Raw genomic sequence first — 26,866 nt, forward strand, 5'->3', positions numbered from 1 at the left:
GAAGGATGAGTGGTGAGCAGGGGTACCTTTACCCTTTAAGATATAGGCACAAAATGAAATTAGTATGAGCACAGTATGAATGCAAGAAAGATAGAGGAAAAAATATTTATGAATCACTTTCTACTTCTGTTCCATGGCCCTATTTTTTTAAATATGAAAATAATAACAAGCCAAGTCCAGCTTCTATGTGAAGAGACATGCTTATGCTATGCTTACAAATTCAAGGAACAGAAAAAAAGTTTTTCTCAGAAGAACTAATCCTTTCACTGAGATAATATAGCAATCACCACATTTTTCATGAATTTCATTGAAATCCATTTTCAACACACATTTCATTGAAATACAGGTAGTAGTGAACATTTCACAAAATAACAATGGGAGAATATAATAGAAGTTGACTTGAAAACTCAAAATGAGCTACTTGTTTAGTTGGGGAATTATTCAAACATCATTACTGATGTATTGATAGATTCTCATGAAGCCCAGGAATACTATCACAATTGGAAAGTTCTCTTTAAAACAATGCTCCAGGATACAGCAATATTTGAAATAGTATTCATGAATAGTATCCAATACAAATAGAGAGACTTTCCTACGGTTGTTGAAGCCAACATGTATTTTTCATTATTTTAATATTCACAGGAAAGATATTTCTGGAAATTACTTAGAAGGCAGAGTAAGGATGGACCTCCATGGAAAATTACATAAAAATCTACTGAAAGTGACCTCACTTGCAGCACCATGGGTTCCAAACAAAGAGTTCCCTAAATGGGTTTTGTTTGGTTGGTACAATATCCTTTGTTGTCATTGCTGGTATGAATGTATATCATTAGGTATTGCTTGTTCCCCCTAAATAAAATATTTCAATACATTCATTCATGTGCTCAATATTTACTGAACACCTACTATGTATTAGTCCCTCTGCTAGACACTTGAAATATATCAGTGAACAAAACAGCCAAAGAATCCCTGCACTCAGAAGATATACCCTAGCAGGAAAAGAACCTGCCCTCTCCCCATGACTCCCATTGTCTTAAGTAGCTTCACATACTTACACCATCTGCCTGCTCTCTGAGGACATGTGCGTTTATGATCTCTGAATGGTATGTTTATGCCATTAGAGCACAATTAGAGTAAAAAAGTTTGTCAAAAGTTACTTCAATGAAAGGAGATTTACAAAATAGAACAACTGCTATTTACATTTCAGTGTAGTCATTGACCAAAATTAATGAAAAATATTGAAATGGAATTTTGTTCCAAGTTGAACAAAATATAGTAAACTCAGAAATTCATTTCAGGGGGTAAAGTATGCCAATAGTTGGGTTACTAATACTTAATGACCTGAAAAGTATTCATAAACATTGGAAAATATTATTAAGAACTTTAGCACCATTTATATTCTCCTCCTTTGATAAACAACCCCTGACTATGTTTTGCCAACAGATAAAATCCTGGTGAAATCTGGTCGCATTCAAGTTTACAGGAAATTAAGCATCAATATGCTGCTGCAGTAGAATCCCAGAGGGTTATCTCTAATGGAGAGAAAAGTCCAAACTAAGTACTTCCAAATAAATAATTGGTTAGCCATAGAATCTTCCTGTTCTTTATAGATAACATTAGGATTTTAGAAATAGTGTCCATATGCAGAGGTATCCTCTCCACAAGATCAGCAGGAGTATGAACTTGCTATTCCTGCTGCCTGGAATCCTCTCCCAGAGCTTATCCCCCTGGTAAAAACTAGTAGTTAAGTACTTTACCATGCTCAAGTGCCAATATCGATTCTTCATCAAATTCCTAGTTTTATGCATAAGCCAACTGAGTTGCTCTCTCCTTTTTATAAGCATAGCTGCCTATACTGCCTGCCCCCAACATTAGAACATTTTCCCCTACCCTTTCATTGTGACGTATTTAGGCATAAGACTTCAGAGTAAAAAAAGATAATGTTTTTCATATTTGTACCCACAACACCCAGAAAGGATTCTGACAAAGAATTAGAAGCTCAATAACATCTTATTTGAAAAAGAACGTTGCATTTAAAGATTGAAGAACAGACAGTCCACCTAAAGCCTACAATTGATCATAAACTTAAGCAAAAAAAAACATAAAAGAACGTAAATATGCCTCAGGATTTCATGAGCCATTCATTGAAAATTACTAGTTATCACAACTTGACAATTCTTTCATTGTTCAACCCATCTAAACTTAACCATGCTGTATATTATTAACAAAGTGAAGACAAGGGATTTCTCTATCAGCATTTATTAAACCACTCATATAAAATCAGCATAGCGTATTATTTATACTTCTTTATATTTAATTATTTGCTCAGTTATAACATGTATATTACTATTCATAAACCATGTAATTTAGCCAAATTATATCCCTGAAAGCAAAATAAAGAGCCTTTGTTATAAGATAACCAGAATGTATGTAATTCAATATGGACTTAAAAATCAGTCATTTTTAAGGCTCTTTTGTGTGATATCATGCAGCAGCAAAACAGATAAAGACATCAGCTCTAAGACCATCTGCTGTTCATCTTGCAGCTATACTCCTTTAAGCCTCACCAGAGTGGCAGAGCAAACAACAATGATTCTGCTTTGGCAACCACAGCTGCTGAAATAGAGGCAGCTGGTATTTCTACCTGCAATATTACAACACAGAAGGATGAGTGGGAAAATGTACTTTCTTATTGGTTACTCTCTTACTGGTCTGATAAAGTTTTTTTCTTTTTATTGCACACCCTGGGGATACTGCATGGCATCTTGATTCCTTTTATGATTAATAATTTCATTGTATGGTAACTTTGACAAAGGTTGCTTCATAGCTATGTTAACAAGTAATCTGGAACATACTTAACTTAGTGGGGCCTCTGTTTGCTCCTCTAAACATCAAGGGAATTCTGGTAGATAATTCCTAAAAGACAACCTAGACCAATTTATACCTTCAATGGGAAAACACCTGGGTATATAGTCTCCTAATCATATGATGCATCTTACTCAGGTTACTCCAGGGTTTCAATTGATTCCAAGACAGAGCAAAGACTAAAAAATCACATCAGGTCCTGGCTAATGTGGCTCAGTGGATTGAGTGCTGGCCTGCAAACCAAAGGGTCACCAGTTGGGATTCCTGGTCAGGGCACATGCCTGGGTTGCAGGTCGGGTCCTCAGTGTGGGGAACTCGAGAGGCAACCACACATTGATTGTCTCTCTCTTTTTCTCCCTCCCTTCCCTTCTCTAAAAATAAATAAATAAAATATTTAAAAAAATTTAAATCACATAAGGAGTTTAATTGGTCAGGTCATTGATAGCAACAAAATAAACTGAAAACAGAGGAATATATCTATGTTTCATTTTAAGAAAATATTAATTCATGTATTGATTAAGTTATAACCATGTGTCAGGCTCTGTTCTACCCACTGGAGATATAGAACAAAACAGACAAAAATCCTACTCTTAAGGTGTTTGTAATTAGATGGAGACAATTATAGTCCTTAATATGTGTCAGGCCTCCTTCAAAAAGCTTTACGTATATTGACTCATTTAATTGTTTGAGATAGGTACTATTATTACTTATTTCCATTATTACCAATCTGAGAAACCATTTCAATAACTTGCCAAAGATCACTTTAGTAGTGAATCATAAAGCTGGGCTTCTAACCTAGGCAGCCTGGGTTAAGATGGATATAAAGTATTGCATATAAACCCCAGAGGAAAAATAAAAAAAGTTGATCTTCCCAAGTTCTATCTGAATCTTGATGATCGTTGTGTCACAGGAAGAGTTAGTGCTGCCTCTCTAACAGAAGGAGGGGATACATAACATTACCATCCACTACTACATTATACAAATCTGGGGAGGGCAAAAATAAATGTGGTTGGCTCACCAAACATTTAGAAAATTCTGCCATTCAGAATAGAAGGCAACATGGACTTGTGAACCATCTAAGTAATAATTAAAAAGCTTAAATTCTGAAGTGTCTTTGGAAGAAGCTCTTAGGCCATTGCTTGGGGCATGTTTACTCCTAAGTCACACAGCTGTCCCTTGGTGTGTGCAGGCATTGGTCCCAGGGCCCCCACAGATACCAAAATCCAGGAATTCTTAAGTCCCTACGTAAAATGGAATGGTGTTTTCATATAGCCTTTTATACATTCTCCTGTATAATATGTCATCTCTAGATTACTTACAATAACTAATACAATGTAAATGTTCCATAAATAGTTGTTTTATTGTATTCTTTAAAGAATTATGACAAGAAAAAAGTCTGTACCTGTTCAGAACCGAAGCACAGTCATAGGCCTTAGCTACTAGTACACGTTGACAACAACATAACATTTAAAAACATTTTTAATATGTGGTTGATTAAATGTGCAGATGCAGAAACTGCAGATGTGAAGCACCAATTTTGTGTTATGTAACTGTAGTGGGCTCAGTTATTTAAATTCTCAGGTTTCAAGAGTTAAGGGGCTGGAATTTAAATATGGAAGGTCTTCTTTAGACAGTGGCAATTGATAATCTACCAGTAAGGAAGAATACGAGAAGCTAGTGTGTTACAGACTCATAAGCGTGGTCTCAAAGATAAACTATGAACCAAGCCTCCATCTATTTCAACTGCCATCCCCAAAATGTCAGATTAGGTAAGTACAGTTTGAAAAAGCAAGAAAAGAAATAATTTATCCATATATTTATGTTAGGTGTTACCAATGAGAAAAGAAAGAGAGAGAGAAATAGTTTGCTAATGCTTCTAAATTATGCTATAAAATACTACTAAGATTATTATATGAAGGACAAAAGTGGCCATATTTTGCTGAGCACAATCCTGGACCAAAGGTCAGATAAAAGAAATAAAATCATCCAAATTATACATACACTCATATTTAACACACTTGAATATTATGATGGTTATTTACATTGAATTCTAGAAGTAGTTTTATAAAATAGAATAAAAAACATCACATCTTACCCCTGGCTGGCATAGCTCAGTGGATTGAGCGTGGGCTGCGAACCAAAGTGTCTCAGGTTCGATTCCCAGTCAGGGTACATTCCTGGGTTGCAGGCCATAAACCCCAGCCACTGTACATTGATGTTTCTCTCTCTCTCTTTCTCCCTCCCTTCCCTCTCTAAAAATAAATAAATATAAATCTTTTAAAAAAAAACATCATATCTTGAGTGCCTGCATTGGGCTACAGCTCAGATGAGTGCAGCATCATGAGAACCTCTGCCCTTTCCAACCACATGGCTGGGATTGCTGCACTCGCCTCTAACAGAGATGTGTGCATTGGAGGGTGTTAGAATGAGGAGGCTAATTCTAGGACAGGGGGTGCCTCAGTAAATGAATTTTATTTACTTATTTTTAAAGGTTGTATTCATTTATTTTTTAGAGAGAGAGGAAGGGAGGGAGAAAGAGAGGGATAGAAACATTAATGTGTGGTTGCCTTTCACATGCCCCCTAGTGGGGACCTGGCCTGAAACTCAGGCCTGTGCCCTGACTGGGAATCGAACCAGTGACCCTTTGGTTTGCAGACCCATGCTCGATCTACTGAGCTACACCAGCCAGGGCTAGATTGTGTTTTATAAAGGTCTAAATGTGTTCTAGGGAGATGTTTTCCTTTTAAGTACACATATATTAAGTGCCTTTAACCATTATGTGTATATTGATATTCCTTCTTTATGGTTAATAAAAAAGAAAAAGCAAGGCAGAAAAAGAATTAGAACATAATTTGGTAAAAAAATAAATACGTCAAAGCACAGGGATTTGATTCCAAGTTTTCTGTGTGGTTAACAATTTGCTGGACTGAATTACAAACTCCTAAAATTGTGGTTTATCCTAGAAAAAATGACAACTTTAAATTATAGACCTTGTAGGTATCACTACAGTATGATGTTGACATGCTATAAATATTAACACTGCTTAACACTATTATTACAGATCTAATTCTAACAGAAGTTCATTCAAGTCTAACTACTACACTAGCTATATTTCTTATCTGGGGATTTCAGACAGTCAGAGAACACTTAAATACATTGTTGCCATGTTCTAGGACAATGCTGCTACATGATAAGTAGGTATTCATTTTTTGAGTAAGATAATACTGTAATGTAACATATGTAAAGAAACTAAATAAGCTGCACAAAATGAAATATTTCTTAAAGGAAGATTAAAAGCCAATAAAACCCTTTTTCAAACTATTTTAATATGAAAAATGAACCATTGATGGAAATCACCTCTGAATTCAATTCCTCTCTATACATAAGAAAGGGATTGTATAAAGTGACCTGCCAATATTTTATTTCTCAAAGCTACTGAAAATAGAACTTTCCATTCTAGTTCTGATATTTTCAATACACATTTTGGTAAATCCACATTCCCCATTTTACATGATTAATATGAGCTGCTGAATATCTTTGCAAAGAAAACAAATACCATTTGTTTTTAATGTTAAATCAATTTTTGTTTTTCTTAAAGGTTTAATATTGATGTTTATTGATTTGCCTATTTAACTTTCCAGCAACTTGAGAATTAAATCTATATTAGATATTCTTTCACTGTGGAGCTCTATACATATTATAATGCTTTTCTGAACCTGTATTCATATTCACATTCTGCTAAAACACACAAACCAATGTTAAGCACATACCACTCTATATTCATTGAATTTTCAGGCTCTTTGTACAGTCAATAGTGTCCAATTGTGTATATATATCTCATCAGGTTGCTTTTTACTTATAGTTCCAAAAAGAAAAGGGGGTGAACTTTACAATCTTCATCAGATTGAGTTAAATTTAAAATTGAAAAACAATATGCAATGAGGCAGGACCTTAGTTATTAACTATTCCCAATCATGATCAAGAGAATCAGAAAAGCATAAGAACAGAAGGAGTCTGGCCTTCTTTTCTCCTTTCTGTTCTGTCTAGGCACTTGTCTTAGTGGAATCAATCCCAGAGAAATTTAACAAGAACCCATATTATGCTGCTTCTTTTCCCAGTAGTTTTACTTTTTTCTTATTGTGCCTAATGTTTTCTCTTTTCACTTTGGAAACACACATTTTAATTTGCACTTAACATGTGACAATCATTTTGAAGAAATTCCTTCTCCATTGTTACTTGTTAGGTCACACTATCAGAACTTCCTGCATTTTACAATTCTAGAACTTCAAACTCTTTTCAGTAAAATAAAGCCAACTGGCGTTGCTGGATTTTGCTAACAAGACAAATGCTAGTTACTTCCAGGACTTGACTAATCTGACTAAAATCCCTGCCTCTTGGTTGTTTGAGAACAATGTGGCAATGCCAGGCCAGAGTGAAAGCCTAGAGGAAATTGATACAACTGTCATACCTCTCTATGCCAAACACCGTCAACAATTCCTATTATACAATGTGTCTATCAGAAATCAGCACTGCTGACTACTGCACATTTACTGGACAGTATGTGGCTAAAGAATATAGTCAAAACAGACTCAACTAGAACAATATTGCAACTAAGACATCAAGACCAAAATGAGATGATAGAAAGAAATGCTGTTTAAAACATAAGCTGAAGCATATTACAGTTGGACATACCTATTTGCTATTGTAATATAATAGTAGCAAGTAAATCAAGAAGAGAATGTTATCAGAAAAAAAGAAGTGCCTCTTAGAACAGACTTTGTAGAAAATGGAAACTTGGGGAACTTTGTGATGCTTTGGAAATAGTTGTGACCACAGCAAACTGAAAGTACATGCTGCGTCTGGATTTATAGTCCAAAGGTTGATGCATTTCTGATACCCAGCCTGTCCATTTCTCCCCAGTCTATCAATGTCCACTCTCCTCCCAGTCCCTGTAACAATACACTACGTACTTTACTCATACTATATGGACCACTATATGAACTCTCTTTTCTTAAAATTAATTAAAAGCTGTCATGAACCAATACAGACCCTTTAACTTATGGCTACTGTAGCTCACATGACTCGCTGATATTAACAGTGACTGCAAGACTAATTTTAGCTGCACCGCAGTGTGTTAAATCCCATGAGCAGTGTGGCTATGGCCAGAGGATGCCTGGAAAACACAAATATTTCAACATGGAGTTTTAACAATGATATGGTTATTTTGTGATACCAGTATTTAAGGGAAAAACATACATTTACGGCACACTCAAAAGAAAACTGTTCACATTTTGCCCGTTCTTTACATTGAAAAACATATGTTTGATAAATGTTGTTTGATGAGCTAATAATCAATTCCTATTTTCTTATTTTTTAAAAATTTACATTTACCTGGCACTGATGAGAACATGTGAATTTAAAAACAGATAAGAACATAAATTGTTTAGATTTTTTTCATTATGGAAGTCAACATAAGATATAAAAAAACTTTATAAAATACATCAGAAGTAGTTATATACATACTACCAATGCACATATCTATATTTATATATATATATATCATAGATATGATAATTTGCATTTAATGAATATACAATATTGGCATTCACTTATTTCTCAAACTATTGAGAAAATTTTGGAATTTAGTTGTGAGTTAATATTTCTGCTAGAGAGTACAGACCAGTAGAGTCTATCATTTATACCTTCGACTAAATAAAAATAAATAAAGAAAATCAAATTTTAGAAATTCGCATTGCTTTCTGCACAAAGGTCATTTTTAAATCTAACAACCACCACTAAAACTAAGAGCCTATTATTTGCAAGTCACCATTAATATACTTTTATTTAGTCTTCACAATATGTATAATGAGGCAAGGTTCTTTGGGAAAATTGCTATTCCTAAATGCTTTTGAGCTTGGGGGAGAACAGTGGCCAGGGATGCATCTTCTTTTGAATGAGATTACTGTCACCCTGCCAGTGATTTTGTGTATAATAAATAGCAAGAACTCAGTATTTGCAGAGTTTTCCCTAATTAAGTGCATTAGGTCCAGAGATTATTTGTTGACTCAATTTTTTTTCTCAAATACTAATGTAAGGGGTTTACATAAAAGGACAACAGCACAACAATTAATTTGAGAATTAATCTCAAATTCTGCAATCCTGCACCCTGCTTGCATGGACCTTGGAGCTCAAGAGTAGCTATGTATGTATAGGCTGCATCTAGTTCTTGGGAGTCACTCCATTTTATTTAAATTTTTGTTGTTGTGGATGTTTTCTGCCTACATAAAATGAGATCATAGAGCTAATGTTCTCTTCCCATCAATCTGGAACCCACTTCAAAGCACATTGTCAACATGATTTAGCAGAACAGCAACTTCAATGCTTTGAAATAATTGGTGACCCTACCACACCAATAATTGGTGACTCTCCCACTTGGGGAGAACCCAGATCCACACCCAGGTCTTTCCCACTGATGCTTCTTTCTTTACACTGCTTAAGGCTGTACATGTATGAACATTAACTACAGACATTAATGGTAGTGTCTTACATGGAGGAAGCTAGATGGTAGATCAGTTCATTGAGTGACCAAAGTACTGGTTTGTTTGCTTGGGATTACAGGGTTTCCCAGGATGTGAGACTCACTGAGTCCAGCACATCCTGGAATGGGTGACCCTAAGGACAACTCCTGATATAATCCATCTGAGGGTTTGGGGTAAATAAGTAATGGCATTAGTGACATGCAGTTATGGAAATTATTCTTCATCATGAAAGCCAGTAATCTATAAAATCAAATTTGTCAGTGACTTATCATGGAGACATTCTATATCACAAGTTATGAGTGATAAGCTTAAAAACCATAAAAGAAGTCTAAAATGGATTTCTAGGAACTGAATTAACTATAATAGCACCATTTTCAGTTTTACCAGAACAATAGAACCTTCAAAAGTACTAAGCCATGGTGTCCTAATTCATAAACTAGAAGTTTAAAATTACAAATCAAATAATCTCAAGAACATAAAAAATAATACTTATTTTAGCACAACTTCATTCAGCCCACTGAAAAAATATAAAACACATAGTTTGCATATTCATATCATTACGAAAACTTTTAAATTGTTCAATAATAATTAGTTTGATAGTACATTAAAAATAACTTATATGATCTCACCTATAAGTGGAATCTAATGAAAAAACAAACAAGCAAGTAAAATATAAACAGAGACATTGAAATTAAGAACAAACTGACAGTAATAAGAGGGGAGGTAAGAGGAGATAATGGAAGGAAAAAAGAGGAAGGGTTTTCAAGAACATGTAAGAAGGACACATGGACAAAACCAAAGGAGGGTAGGATCGAGGGTGGGAAGTGGAGATGGCTGGGGAGAGGGGTTTGTTGGGGGGGAAATGGAGACAACTGTACTTGAACAGCAATAAAAAATGTGGGAAAAAATAAAAATAACTTATAAAACACAAGCCATTTGATATGCTCCAAAATACTTATGCTGAGTTGTAACATGATTTCAATAATTTATTTCTTTCAATAAGTGTAATAATGTTGCCTTTCAATTGATTAACAATGTTTTTTATTTTCTTCTGAGTTAGCTATTTACTCTATCTGGGTTATGGTTTCTTCTGGGAGAGTTAATAGTTTATGAGGGATATTTTATATAAGAACTCATAGTCCAAGAATAACCTTCGATATAATGAATCTGAAAAATTCATCGCTAGGACAAGAAAATATATAGGTGTAGAGATCCCAGCAACATGCAAACTTCCTGTTACTATGGTAATAGGATTCTGGAAAATCTGGGTCACCTTGTTGCTCTGGAAACAGTCTCAGGAAGACCAAAGTTTGAAACCCCATAATGACCATTACTTCTGTTCCCAAGTCACCTTATACTCATCATGTATAGTTTCACATCTCTAAAGCCACATTCATGAGAATAGAGCATACGTAAGTTTACTTTCCTTAGGAAATGACAGAGCACTAAGATGAAGGACCTGTTGTGTATCAACGAAAGTGCAAGTTTCTTAAATTTTCCTTATATACCACTATCAATTTCACAAAATAATATTGTATATTTCTGTTAAACATTTCTGCCAATAATGATCTAGATAAAATAAATATGAGAATACATATTTATTTCTAAAATTTTTTCTGGGAAATATTAATATTTAATTTAACCACTGATAAATGCAATTCATAAAATGATTATGAATATTTATTTCAACATTAGTCATCAATGGTTGAAGCCAAATGCCACATCCTAGCAAAAATTCTAAGATTCTTGTCATTATCTCATTATGATTACTGGTGATACCAATTTTATCCCTTATTTCTACTATCTAGGTTAACAATCCAATTCAATCATAACTACTGTTTATTGTATTTATTATATGCTTATACTTTTTAAAAGTTCTTCATTTAGTAGCCTACAAATTTATAGGCTGCAAAACCAAATAATGTAGATTTTGTGTTATTCCTATTTTTAGGGAAGAAAAATAGGAAAGCTAAATAAAATGTCCAAATCTGTACATCCAAAATTTAAATCTTAGCTTTCTGACCTTCAATATTTATGTAAAAGAATTACAAGAAACATCTCATTCTCTAAAGATGGCATATCAACAATATCCTAATAACATTTGTTGTGTTCTGTTGGTTCCTGCAGTAGTAAATACTGTTGCTTAAAAATACTGAATGACAAAAACAATTTATTAAATTGCTCATATGCTCAATATTTTAGTGTATAAAAATGAGATATTTTTCTGTTTTTTCTTTTGTTGTACATTCTAACTTTTCAATCATAAAAAATAAAATCAGAATAAAATGCACAGGTTCATTGATACATCTTTTGTGTTTGTATTCTAATAGTTTGACTGTGCTTTTAAAATTGTATGATGATACAATTACAATGGCGATGTCTGTTTCCCACTAAAGTTTTATCTTTTCTTTATTGTTGCTTCCTTCCTATTTTCCCAAAGTTAACAATATAGGGCCACAAATATTCTGAATGGAGTTCCCTTTTTAAGTTGAGATTCTACTGAATAATAGACTCTTTTTTTTAAAATGCTGACTCATTTTCTTGCTTGGATTTAACATATATTATAAATGTATCTAAATTGTTTAAAGGAACTCTAAATTCAAAGGACACTTTTCAATCATCTGAAAGTGTGATGGACTGAATTATGATCTCCCCAAATCGATATGTTGAAGCCTTATCCTCATTATGACTGTATTTAGACATAGGGCCTTTTTAGGGAAGTAAGTAAGGTGAATGAGGTCCTAAAGCGGAACTTTAATCTGATATGGCTGGTATCCTTATGAGAGGTGGAAAAGACACCAGAGCTTGCTCAGTCTGTTCCTCCATGAAACACAGAGGAAAGGCCATACATAGTGAAAGGGAGTTGTTCACAAGCCAGGAAAGACAAGTCTCACTGTAAATCAACCCTGACAGCACCTTAATCTTGGACTTCCAGACTCCAGACTATGAGAAAATAAAATTTGTTATTTAAGCCATCCAGTTTGTTGTCTTCTGCTATGGCAGCCCAAGAAGACATACAGGAAGCCATTATATTTGTACTATGTATTTGTCAAAAACTTAGTCTTTCTTTAAAGTAGTGATTGTTGGGGAAAAAAATATCTAGATTCTAATAAAGGATGCTACTGATTGCCCAGATGCTGAAAACAGCTCAAATATCCATATGGCTAAGAAAAATGCATGAGGTTATTACTCAGGTGCAGATGACAGCAAACTTACTACTGCATTTCCTTTGCACCAAAACCAGTTCTCTCTGACAATGGGCATACTCTTTTACAGGAGGAAGTGCCAATGTCCACAGTATTCCTATTATCCACTGGTATCCCTTTAAAATTCCAAAACTGACATATTATTTTATTTCTCCTAAAATTTAGAGAAGTTAATTAAATTCTTCTAAACCATGAGTAGCACACAGCATACACAATTGAGGCTCACAGCAATTACTAGGCATTTCTTACAACTTCCCTGTGGGTTATCTAAAATAATAAGCACAGATAATAACTATCTAATATAGGGAACATGAATGTTTCCTTAATCTCTATTATTGTTCATGGTAATTTACTGAGAAAGGTTGGAGGGAAAAAAAAGAAGAGATAGAAAGAAGAAAGAGAGAAAGGAGAGAAAGAAAGGAAGAGAAGAAAGGAGTATAAGTTTTGTCTATTTCTATAGCCAGGAATACTTTTGTGGACTTGATTCCAAGAGGTAATGCCCATTCAATTTTTATAAATGTCCACATTAATTTTTGTAAATGTTAAGTTTGTGCAGAATGGATAAAAGGCCCTATATGATTAAGTAAAATTAAACCCACTTGTTCCATTTCTTTATAGAATTCATCATATCCTCTTAAGCAAGTATAAAATATGTGTTTCATTCTAGTTAAGTGACCTACTTAAGTATTGTTTGTTTTTGAAATCATAAGACATCAATATATAAGTGCTCTAAATATGTCTAAATAAAATTATTCTATCATAATCCTATGTCTCATGTTAAAAACATACACAATTTGAGAAATTTAAGGTAGTTTATATTCAACATTAACATAATTATAATAATTTTCAATATATATGTATTAACATTCTAAATTTATGTATTTTAACAGGCTTATTTGAATAAATTATGAAAATAGTGCTACATTAAGAATTTACCAATCAAGAGCTAATATTCATTTTCTCCCAAATGGGAGCAGGAAAACAACCAAACCAACTTTTGGACACTGAGACAACATTATGTTAATTTATCATGGAGTATGCATGACAGGAAGTAAATTATAATCATACTTGATGTTTATGATAAATCCTTTATGATTGAATTTTATGAGGTTTGATAATAATGTCTGAGGCAGCTAGATTAGGTATGAAAAATAATGGCATTTCTATGGCAGGAGATTTTTCATAGCATGACAAATAATCAACAGAAGCCAACAAATGATTAGATACTCCATGGCAGATATAAAATTACAAGATCTACTATAATGCCAATTCATAGTAAGAAAGTTAAGAAAACACATTATTGGTAAATCTCTGGATGACACTGACTTTAAAACCATACTCAGGGATCAAGCATCATGTATGAACAACCCATGGACATGGACAATGGAGAGGGGATTGAAGCAGGGGTAGGATGGGTGGAGGGGGGCAAAAGAGAAAAAAAAATTGGGACAACTGTAATAGAATCAACAATAAAAATACAAAAAATAAAAAGAAAAAGTAAATAAAACCACACTCAGATATTGCTCTTCTAAGCAGTCTTAAAAATTTGGTTTTTAGTAATGAAAGTTTCATTCACAAAATGTCATGGGTTCATAGAAAACAGCCTGGCAAGAAAGACAACATTTGCTTTCTAAAGCATTTATTTTATGCTGTTTAAGCTATATCCATTACCAGGTCATTCCTCAGAAAGTCTAATTCAGCAGGCAGGGATGGGTCAAGGAAATTGTACTCCATGTTTTAATTGTTTGGAGGCAAAACTTTTAGAAATCCTTATCCAGAACAGACATTGTTTCCATCTTTATATGCTATATCCTTTGGGCATTGCACAAAGGTATATCAGGTAATAAAGTTATTGCAATTAAAATGTTTATTTGACTACAGAGATGTTAAAATGAAATATTTTCTGTACCAAAAATACATTTTGCTCAATGATTCAATATGCATTACAAAAATTATTTCCAAAGCTGCACTGTTATAAACATATTAGCAGATTAATCAAACAATATTTATAGTAGATTTTTCTCCCCCTCAATAAATTACACATTTTCCTTGACATTCTGCATATCAAGAGTTAAAAACATGGGCACTTCATCTATGTGGTTTAGAGATTTACAAGAATAAAAACCATAAAGAGCACCTGACTCACATCCATTATGGCCATGATGACTCATGAGTCTCTTCCAGTGTTAGAAAAGCAAGGAACTAGGCTCTATGCACTTTTTTGTCAGTTTATAGACTTGTTTACATGACGATGCTGAAAGCTTAATTTATTATTCCTAGTGTACTTTGAGAGCTACCTCAATGATTTCACCTATTTGAAATGCACAAACTATTCCAACTTTGAGCCAGCCAGATGGGAAAAGTGCTGAAGCAAACCTAGTTTGAATATGTAAAGCACTAGGCAAATGACATGCCTGATTACAGTTATGGAAGAGTCAGACAAGGTACTAGCTTATATTTTTAAACCCAATTATTTACCATCATTCTAGTGCTCATCATGTCATAAACATCAATCTGATTTTTGTGAGATAATTTATAAAAGAGAATAATAGGTCATTTTGTTTGCCCAATCCAGATCTACAGTACTTCAGCCTGAAACATAAAGAATGAAGCAGAAAACTGAGAGTGCCTATATACTCTCTTTGATTCCCAGCCCGCACTCAATCCACTGAGCTACGCCAGCCAGGGCCAAAGATTTTATTTATTTATTTTTGGGGGAGGGAAGGAAGGGGGAGAGAGAGAGAGAGAGGGAGAGAGAGAGAGAGAAACATCAATGTGTGGTTGCTGGGGGTTATGGCCTGCAACCCAGGAATGTACCCTAGCTGGGAATCGAACCTGGGACACTTTGGTTCCCAGCCCGTGCTCAATCCACTGAGCTACGCCAGCCAGGGCTGAGAGTGCCTCTATACTCTCCATAACACAGGTAGTCAAGTCTCTGCTTTTTGAGCTAGCAGTTGTTAAAAATCATCTCAAAAATAAAGTCACTCAGTTGCTTTAAAAAACATCAAGCATTGAAAAGACTATCACCTCTTGTGGTAATCTCCTTTCAGCTTTAAGAAGCCTTTATTCCTAATAAAACACTGGCTGAGATTTAAATTCATTTTCTCCAGCTCCACAGAAATAGTGAATAGCTAGTGAGAATCCTATTTAAGATCACTCTTCAAACACTGAAATCAATCCTGTTTCTACCCCTAATTAGCTGCGGGACATTGGGATCTAATAAAACCATACATTTCTACAGCTTAACAATATTAATATAATATAATTTTATTTTTTTAAAGATTTATTTATTTATTTTTAGAGAGGGGAAAGGAGAGAGAAAGAGAGAGAGAACCACTAATGTGTGGTTGCCTCTCACATGGACCGAAACCCAGGCATGTGCCCTGACTGGGAATCGAACCTGTGATGCTTTGGTTCACAGCCTGAGCTCAATCCACTGAGCTATGCCAGTCAGGGCTAAAATATAATTTTATTATACCTGTTAATCTTTAAATAATTTTTGTTTATATTGACTTAGTTCATTCTCAAAACAACCCATTGAGTATACAAAATTACTTATGATACAAAATTTGTTAATATAATTCACAAAATATGTCATGTCAAAAGAATAATATAATCACACATAATTCTTATATGTTAATCACTGATTTTTATTTCTTAATATCCTATATTCTTTTTCAAATGAAATGAGATTATTAACTTTTATGTCTTAGATCCACTAAGATGTGTAATTTTTTCCTGAAACATAGTTTCTATCAAGTGTTTCTCATCCTTCTTGATGAAGTTTAATTTTGTCTCTCACATCCTTCTTTTGCTTTCTTCTAAAGATTTTTATCTGGTGCTTAATAGAGCATTTCTCTAGTTTAAGACAATTTACATCTTAGTTAATATCCCTATGGTTATCATTGCTGATTCAAAATGGAAATCCAATAAGTTTCTGATGAATGAATGAATGAATTAATAAATGAAAGAATGAATGAATAAATAAATTAATTAATAACCCTGGCTGGTGTGGTTTAGTGAATTGAGCTCTGGACTGAAAACCAAAGGGCTGTGGGTTCAATTCCCAGTCAGGGCATATGCCTGGGTTGAGGGTCAGGTCCCCAGTAGGTGGCACATGAGAGTCAACCACACATTGGTGCTTCTCTCTCTCTCTTTCTCCTTCCTTTCTCCTCTCTCTAAAAATAAATAAATTATACCTTTTAAATAATCTTTTAAAATTTTAACAACACATTGGAACATATGTCAATAAATCCATGTATGAGTACACCATTTTTTCTCATCTTTCAAAAAAAATCCTAGGTTTGATCTTTTTGTACTGAATAGGTCTGATTAGCTCTATGTTGGAAGAACTAATAAAGTGTGTCCCAAATGCTTTATAAATACCAACTCATTAATTCTTTCTTACAACATTATGAGTTTATGAGGACATAGGTAAAGAAGGGTGAAGTCACTTGCTCCACAAGATCCAAGAGCTAATAAGTGGCAGAATCAGGGCATAAAAACAGTCATACCAAGGCCCACATTTCTTAAGGTTTTTGTTAATGAACAAAGTAATTGGGGATGGGTGAGGTGGGAGGCATGGTGGGGTGGGATAAAAATGGAGAGCACTGTACTTGAACAACAATAAAAAAGTAATTGTATCTCTTTATCTTGATATAATTACTTAAAAGTAAAAATTTACTTTTATTGCACTGAAAGTTTCTCAAAACCAGTTGAATTCTAATTGTTAAGGTGATTGTTTACACACAAGCATACAAAAGATAGCTCATCCACATGACCTCTCCGCTATTTCATCTGGCAATTTCTTCTTAATGTTTGCACTTACTCTAAGACCTATATTACTAAACAGAGGCTAACTTAAGTTTCAGTTTTGCTAATATTTTGACATTTTCTACAAAATATTTTCTTAAAAATGCCTACTTAAAATTGCCAATTAGCTTTCCTGACTTGAAATACAGTAAAAGAGACTTGCTTGTTACATTTGTGAATTCAATTATCAGGAATTATAATTTTGTAAGCTACATAAACAAACATATTAAATTTTACAGTGTCTATTTACCAAAAGTTTTCCAGATATCACAGAATTATCTGGGAAAGAAAAGAATGTTGTGTTCCTACACATACTATAGAAATCATTTTGTTTATAAAAAACTTAAAGAGCCATTAAACATTAGGTGTGGATAATAAACATAAAACTTTCAGAGATAGTCCCTTACCTGTTTTATTGGAAAGTCTAAATGAAACCATCTTATCAGGAATATTACATACATTTCTCACTGAAGCAATGCAGCTATAATTAGCATAATCCTGAGGTCGAAGATTCTTTAGCTTTAAGATCTTTGTTTCACCCTGAAAATGTAAAAAATGTCATTAGAAGAAGTCCATAGTAACCAAAATGAATGAATGAATGATTGAATGAATTCTGGCATTACATTGTATTAAATCATATTATTAGCAGAATATAATATGGTAGATTGTCTTGTTTTAAAAGGAAAATGCCCTACATTTTGAAAAATCATTGCATATAAAAATAACACTGTAATGTCTCCAGAAATTAAAACTAATAGACTATAATGAAAATGCATAACAGTTTCTTTATAAACTAGCTTCTTAGGGATGGATGTATTTTTGGTGGTGGTTGTGCAAATGATTATGCAAAGATCAGCACAGTGTGCTTAATAATGAAATTCATTCAACAAACATTGCAATCTATGCAGACATCAACATGAAATGTTATGAAAGAAAAGGATTCTGAAGAAGAGCCAATAAATGAAACCGTGTTGGTAGAACAAAGTTAATGAAGTCAATCTAATGATAGATAATTTAAATTTCTATACATAAATAATTTGTGAATATGGAACAGTGAGAGATGATAGATATAAAACTGCATTAAGAAGTAGTCCTGACTGTAGCTATATCATTGTTGTTATTTTACATTCAAGAGTTCAAGGTCTAGGTGTCCCAGGTAAATCTGCAAAATGGCAGATAGACTGAAATAAAGTAAGTAGCCAGAAGTATCATACAAACTCTTGATTAGGCAGGAAACAATGAAAAAAGAAAAATACTAACATCATTAAAAAGAGTTTAAAAAGGGTACCAATAAAAAGGAAAAATAATCTTCCTGTCCTATTCAAATTAGGTTTCCTGGAATTCTTTACCTTTCAAAGTCTATGCATCTCTTCCAAATAGATCCTTTATAAATAACTTAATTGTGAAGATGTTACAGCAATTTTTGAAATGTGAACTTGTTTCCAGATAAAATCTATAAAACCATGTGTTTACTTTATTTTACTTTAGTAACATCACGTAAATCCTAAAAATTGCAACATTTGCATATATTCTTCAAAAGGATCAGAATACTTAGTGCGACAATACATAAAGGCAGTGCCTATTCATTTGCAAAAAAAAAAAAACAAACTAACAAACAAACAAAAACTTGCTCACACATAGGCAGGCACACAGAGGTTTCCAAATGTGTCAAATGAATCTCTCCTTCAGTGTGCATTTGACCATAATTCCTTTCGCTCACTGTCAAAGTTTATTCTTTTTTTTTAAGATTTTATTTATTTATTTTTAGAGAGGGAAGGGAGGGAGAAAGAGAGAGAGAAACATCATTGTGCGGTTGCTGGGGGTCATGGCCTGCAACCCAGGCATGTACCCTGACTGGGAATCGAACCTGAGACACTTTGGTTCTCAGCCCGTGCTCAATCCACTGAGCTAAGCCAGCCAGGGCTTCAAAGTTCATTCTTAACTCAGTCACATCTTTAGCATTTTCCTCTGTGGCATAAGCAACAATCTTTCTTTTTCTACAAATACATACAAATACACACCACATAAATATACACAGTCAGTGTTTATGTTTCTGGAACTTATGTTTGAAACAAGTTCTCAGTGTATTCGAGAGTTATTATTTACAATAACTAGATAGAATGCCTAGAACAGCATACTTAGTTGGAAAGCCAAGTTGAAAGAAAATGTTATATTAGAACCAGTTGACTCAGACAATATTTTAATGAGGTGATGAATCCTACTCCTCCTACCTCTGTGACTGTTACTGCTTATATTTCTTTATTTTCCTTTCTTCTCACAACACTTAACTGTTGGTATTTCCTGAAATTCTACTTATTCCATAGTTAATCTGACTATAAAATTCTCCTAGGTGATCTTAGCCTTGCTGATGAATTTCTACTACAAGCCCAGTCCCCCACTCAGGATACACAGTCTCCATCCCTCTTCCAGGATTTGCATATACCGAATTTTCTCTTCGATGTGTTCATTCTGAAGTCTCACAGACACCTAAAACTCAACATATTCTAAATTTAACTTTTTAAGACTAATCCTCTAAATCTACTTTTTTTCTTTGATAACAAGAATCTCAGACTTTCAATTACTACTTCTTACTTGTATATTCAGTATCTCACTCTCAGATCCTTTTATTGACCTTTAAACATGTTTGATCTCGACCATTCTTTTTATTTACTTTAAAGTGTAATCTTAGTTCTAAACCTTACATTCAGCTAAAAAAAAATCCTGCTTAGTATAGTTTAAGAATGCAAGCCAATATAAAGACCTAACCTATAACCAAGAGGATAATATGCAAATCTGACCATGCCATTACTCTGCTTAAATAACAGGGCTTACAATTTCTCCTAAAAATAGAGGCAACAGCTACTAACATGGCTTTCAACTCTTATGGCTTATATTCTCCTTTCCTCCCCAGTCTCACCTCATTCTTTTTATAAATTTTTATTTCTTTAAAAATTAATTTTTATTGTTTATACTATTACCTTTGTTCCCACTGTGACTCCCTTTCCCCACCTCTGTCCTACCCCACCCTCCCTCTCCCTATGTCAATCCCCATACTGTTGTCTGTGACCATGGGTTGTGTATAAATGTTCTTTGGTTAATCCCTTTACCATCTTTCATCCCATCCCCACTCCTCTCCTTTCTGGCAGCTGTCAGTCTGTTTCATGTATCTAAGCTTCTGTTACTATTTTTTTTGTTAGTCTATTGTGTTCAATAGATCCCACATATACGTGACATCATGTGGTGTTAGTCTTTCACGGAATGGCTTAATTCACTTAGCATAATATTCTCTAGATCTATATAGGCTGTTGCAAATGTAAGCATTTTTTTTCTTTTTTTAAAATAATTTTTTAGTTTTTTTATTGCAGTTCAAGTACAATTGTCTCCATTTTCCCACCATCACTTTCCCCTACCACACCCACACCCACCTCCCACCCTCAATCCTACTCGCCTTTGGCTGTCCATAGGTCCTTTATACATGTTCCTTGATGGCCTTTCCCCTTCTTTCCCTATTATCCCCCTTCCTCCTGCCCTCGGGTTACTGTCAGTTTGTTCTTTTTTACTGCTGAGTAGTATTCCATTGTGTAAATGTACCACAGCTTTTTTATCCGCTCATCTACTGATGGGTGCTTAGACTGTTTCCAAATCTTGGCTATTGTAAATAGTGCTGCTATTAAATTAACTCATTCTTTTACTGTCTTGCACATATCTTGCTTCCTTCAGCCACAGGCTCTTTGTATATGTATAGTTCTTCATTGCTCTATGCTTAATCCATTTCATCTCATTTTTAGCTCCCCATACTCCTTACTTCCATAGATAAGCATTTCCTCATTTTCTGGAAAAGGAATCACTTTTCTTGAAATCTGCTGTCTCTTTAAAACACGTTCTTATTTGTCCATTTATCCTAGTAATGGATTTATTTTCTATCAACTTCTCCCCTTGCATGTAAGTATATGAAGGGTAGGGATCATGTATTTCTTGTTCTTAGCATTAAGTACCAAGAACCTAGAGCAAGACTTAATATAGGAGAGAGACTTTTTAAATGAGTACTTTTTCCATTAAAAGTACTGTGCCTCTTTTACCACTCAGGGCTTTTCTTTATACATATTTCTCTGGAACCTACTATCTATTGGGCACCTGATACAAATGCAATAGAGGTTAATAAAGTCAATATTTTAAAAGTGATTATACAGCAGTAATGATTCTTTAATATATTCAAAAATAAAGTCATTTAGATTTAATAGATAGTCTCTATTTACATAGAGTTAATTACATTCTACCAATATTTCTTATTTCTGCTTCCACTGGCAAATTATTTTTAATCCACATTTTCCGGATACTATCTCAACACTCTACTGAAACTGCACCTACTAATGTTTGTTAAAATTCAGTAAATCTTTTTTATGCTGTTTTACTTCTTATTTCTAGCAATTAGATTATCTTGCTACTTTACTGGCCCTTGTGTGAAAATAACTAATTATAAATATAACATTTTAGTTACTTTTTGGTTGTTTTTCATTTCATATTTTATTTATTGTGAAAATTTTATAATTTTCAATTCTCTACTAATACACTTCTAGTGGTATCTGACCCATTATAATGGTTTCATTCAGCATCTGTGTATAGGTATGTGCCAAATCTCTGAGCAGGTGGTCAGAAATGTTGCTGGAGTTTATGCTATCCAAAAGTAAAAAATATAAATTAAGTAATAATATTGAGATTTTAAGGCTTAGAGAAATCACCTTACCTTTTGTGGTGATTCCTATACTTTGTAAACACCAAAAACTGTGGCCCAATAAATATAATGGTTTGCACACACCATATCCTAGCTTATTCTCACTCAGAACAGTGCAGCAAAATTTGCACATGAAAAGCATAGACAAAAGGAAAGAATAACCTTTACTGTGAAGTCTAAATACACAATTTTCCAGTGTTTCAGCTAGCACGGGATAGGACAGTGGTTTTGGGTGAGCTAAGATGATTTACATTTTGTAATCAGAAAAAAGATACCAAGATGTGGAACCTACAATATAGTCATCTAGGTTAATATCTAAGAGTAATCTGTGTAGCCTTCAAAGAGGCAGAGGGGCTGACAGAGATACAGTATATTGAAGGAATACAGAAAATAGGCAGAGTTATGGAAGAATTTGAACCTTACCCACTTAATTCATCACATTCAGAAAATGATTGGAAAAAATTCAAGCTGACATTCTTCCTCCCAATAAACAGCTCCCAAAGCCATGCTAGCAAGTGGCATGTGTGGATATATTTATTTACAGTGATTTAGAATTTATTGCTTATAACTGTTTTACAACATAACATTAATTTTATTTTGTTGATCATATAAATTTAATAATCTGTGATGTTGGGAGGCTTTATGCATGTGAATTTCCATGATTTGTAAAAAGGAATTTTCCATTGATATTTGTCTAGTTGTATAATTAGTCTAATTATAAATATATAATTGATATAATATATTCAGTCTTATAATTAGATGGTGCAATTACAATATACAATATGATGTCATGAAGGTCTTTATAAAAGTTGTAGGAAAATAGCAGGAGTACGTGTCACTTGTAAAATTTAAGTATATATTTCTTTAACATTAAAAAATTATTTTCAGTACCTAACACTTATATTTAAACTTTTAAACTACTTTTTTAAAAAATAAAAGAAATAAAGGAAAGGTATTCTATACATTTGTCAGTGGCCATTACCAATGGTGACATTTTCTAGTGAAGTAATAACAATAACCTCAAGCAGTGTGTCCACTTTACTTAGGAAATTTGAAACTTTTTAAATATGTATTTTCAGATATCAGTAAAAAAAAGGTTTTCAATTCAAAAGATTTCCAATTCAATGCTATCTATAGCATTATATGCTAGCCTAGATCTTCAGCCTTGAGTAGAAGTATGGAAAGCATAATTATTCTTCTTAGACTTATTACATTACATGCATTTGGATTTGCATCTGCCTCAGCAACATAGACCAATTTTGTTTCAGAAAGACTATCTACAAAAAAGGTATAAAAATGATTTTGTTATGTAACAGGGTGGTGAAATAAATATTCACTTCAAATTGATATTATTAGCTCAGTATGAACAGTCATTTGGGATAGATGTATCTCACCTTATAAATTCTGTTTTATTAAGAACAAGGCCTTGTCATTGAATAGAAAAGCATACATTTAAAAGAAATTTAATTTCTAAAATTAATAAATATGCAGACTTATTATCTGTCAATCTTCCACAATATAGTCCCAGTATACCTTCCCAGCTTCATAGTCTGCCCTTCCCCATATATACAAATTATTGTTCCAGTCAACCAGAGACACAGCCAATTTTTGGAGGTATTATCTCCCTTCTGTATTATTGCAGGTGCTATTGATTTCCATCTTGAATGCTCTCTACATAGCACTATTGTGTGCTTCTGTTCTGACAATAATTTCTTACCTTGTAACATAATCACTGTTTACCTTAACATCTCCCCATTAACATCAACAAAGTCAGAGAAAGAGTCTTGCCTATAACCTCTGTCTCTGGCAGAAAGTTGTAATATCTCGCACATAGAAGATCTCAGTTATTTTAACTGGATCTTAATTACACTATGAAGACATGAAGTCCATATAATATATGAAAATAAATTAAAATATTATTACCAATATTATTACCAATATCCTCCAATACCAACAATGCTAATGTAGAAAGTTCTTTCAGTATGAATGTACACATGGCAAATGATGGGAAGCAACAGTCCAAAAATCAATCAAATCTAAGAATTAAAATATAAATAAATTATTTATATATAAATATATATACATTTTATATATTAAATTGTATATATATATATATATATATACACACACACACACACACACACACACACATATGATCTCCAGTAGCACATTAAGCAAATAAACACTATTTATCTCTCATTCAAATAGCAAAGCCATTATACTAGGACCAAAAAAACAAGTCAATCTTGAGAAATATTTTAAGGATACTGCACAAAACAAATTTGACATGTAGACCAAATAATTGATGCCTTTAACTCAATAACACAATTCTGAAGGTACTAAAGATGTACAGGTCTACTTTTTAATGTAGGGAAAATCAACTAGATATGATAACTGTGAATTAGAACATTCATAGAAATATATTTTATCACTGTAAAAATAAAACCCACAGGCTAAGCCCACTACATTGTTTTCTATTGCTGGAAAATCATAATTCACACTTACTCCAAACTTCCAAGGTAGTTAGAAGATAAAATTGAGGACATTGTTTTCTATCAAGTAGATTCCTGGGAAAATTTTTCTCTACATCATACTCATCTATATTATAAAAATGTACCCATAAGGCTAGAATCAGCCTTGGAGTTCTCCGTCTACTATCTAATTATTTTCACTCAACAGAACTTTTACAGAAACACTTCTTACTCTTATCTGCCTTTATTTCAAATCATACAAGACTAGAAATGTTATTATAAGTACCACTGCATCCCCCTTGAGGTAACCATGGATTCAAGCAGAGTTTCAAAACAGTAGCCCAGAAGGGCCAAAATGGTGAACTCTGGCAACAAGTGATTTATTGTTTTCTGAAAAGCTGGCATGCACAGCCAGCCTCAGCAGTGTTTATTTTGATAATACCAGACAGATTCACATATTTATGTTACCAGATTAATCTCAGTAGGCGTTTGCATTTATGATTCCTATGCACAAGTATATCTACTATGGCCCATTGAAAAACAAAAAAAAATAATAAAACCCTTGGATCTCCAGGCCACTATATACAATACAACTAGCTGCCTTGCCCCTGAGACGTAATTTATTTGTAAGTAACAATCCAGAATTTCTAAAGTAAATGACCATCTTCCTACGCATCTTTGATAAATACATACATACACAAAAAGACTCAAAGCAGTATCTCAAAGGGTGATAAATCTAAATCAAACTGGTTTGGTAAAATCTTACAGGTGCTCTCAAATTGTTCATAGAGCAGTAAATACAATATGTGATAAAGTAAAATCAAAATAGTGGGCATAGGTTTTTCATTGCTTGATTCATACAATGATATTCATTGTCAATATCACCTTCAGTTTAATAACCTTGGTATCAATCTCCTCAAATTGATCTACAAAGTCAACAAACCCTCACTCAAAATCTGATGAGATTTTTGTAGAAATTGACAAAATCACTTTAACATTTAAGTGAAAATAGAAAGAAGCTATAACATTCAAAACAATTTTGGAAAAGATGAACTCTGTTGAAGGAATTATTTTTCCTGATTGCAGAACTTGTTATAAGCTACAGTAATTAACACAGTGTGGTATTGGCATTAAGACAGACATATAAATCAATAAAACAGAATAAATAGTTCATAAATAAAGTTTAATATATAGGGCCAATTGATTTAAGTGCCAAGAAAATTTAGTGGTGAAAGAATGATCTTCTCAATATATGGTACCAGAACACAGGTACATCTCTCTGCAAAAATGAAACTCAAACATTTCCTCACACCATTAATAGAGACTAACACAAAATGGAAAAGGAAATCTGTTGGTAAACATAAGTGGATAATGACTTTCAAAGAACAAAATAATAATGTCAATGTTTAAATAAATGTAGAATTAAAATACTATACAAAAATAAAATATAAAAAAGATAAATATTGCAAACATAATCTATATTTACATCCTTATTGAGGAAGAAGTCAGGAAATAGGCTGTAATTTTTAAGTAACCTATTAAGTGTTACTAAAATAATTTCAAACTCTTAACTAAATAGAGGAGAACATTAAATAATTATACATATTTGATAAATCCAAAAGGAGGCAAGAAAAGAGAGACATAACATAAAAGAGGTAGGTCACATAGAAAAAAATATCAGGCATTGGATTAAATGCACTAAAAACTAAGATTGTCCCACTAGATTAAAACAACAAAATCATATATACTGATTACTAGTGACATGTTTTTAAATTTAAAAACACAGAATGCTTGAAAGTAAAAAAGAGATGATTTACCATTCTCCCCAACCCACGCCACCCCAAAAAAGAAAACAACTAACCAAAAGAAGGCTTGCAAAATTAAATTAATGACAGACAAAACAGACTTTAGGGTGAGCAGCACTACTAAAGCAAGAGGCACTACTCTTTAGAAGGACATTTCTTAGTGATAATCCCCCGGGACATATCAGAGAGGTAATATATTCAGTCCACCAGGAAGATATAACAATTACTAATCTGTATGTACTAAGAATATGTTTTAAATATGTAAAGCAAAGTTGACAGTGATAAAGAATAGACAAATACACAGCCATAGCCATAGATATTAACTAAACTATGTCAATAGCTTAAATAGAAAACAAAAAAACAGTAAATATATAGAATGTCTGAGCAACCCAATGAACAAATGGGGTTGCAAATTTGGGTTGGACTTAATTGGCAT

General features: G+C 33.3%; 1 protein-coding gene across 1 annotated transcript in view; it reads right to left on the reverse strand.

Annotated features, from left to right (window-relative positions):
• Positions 1-26,866, reverse strand: part of MDGA2 (MAM domain containing glycosylphosphatidylinositol anchor 2) — an 835,187-nt gene that overhangs the window by 269,289 nt on the left and 539,032 nt on the right. The window contains exon 5 of the mRNA XM_045848684.1: positions 17,830-17,962. Within this exon, the coding sequence (XP_045704640.1) occupies positions 17,830-17,962 (133 nt within the window). The remainder of the gene's footprint in view (positions 1-17,829; positions 17,963-26,866) is intronic.

This window comes from Phyllostomus hastatus, unplaced genomic scaffold, assembly GCF_019186645.2.
Source record: "Phyllostomus hastatus isolate PE091 unplaced genomic scaffold, TTU_PhHast_1.1 phas_contig_62, whole genome shotgun sequence".
NCBI lineage: Eukaryota > Metazoa > Chordata > Mammalia > Chiroptera > Phyllostomidae > Phyllostomus > Phyllostomus hastatus.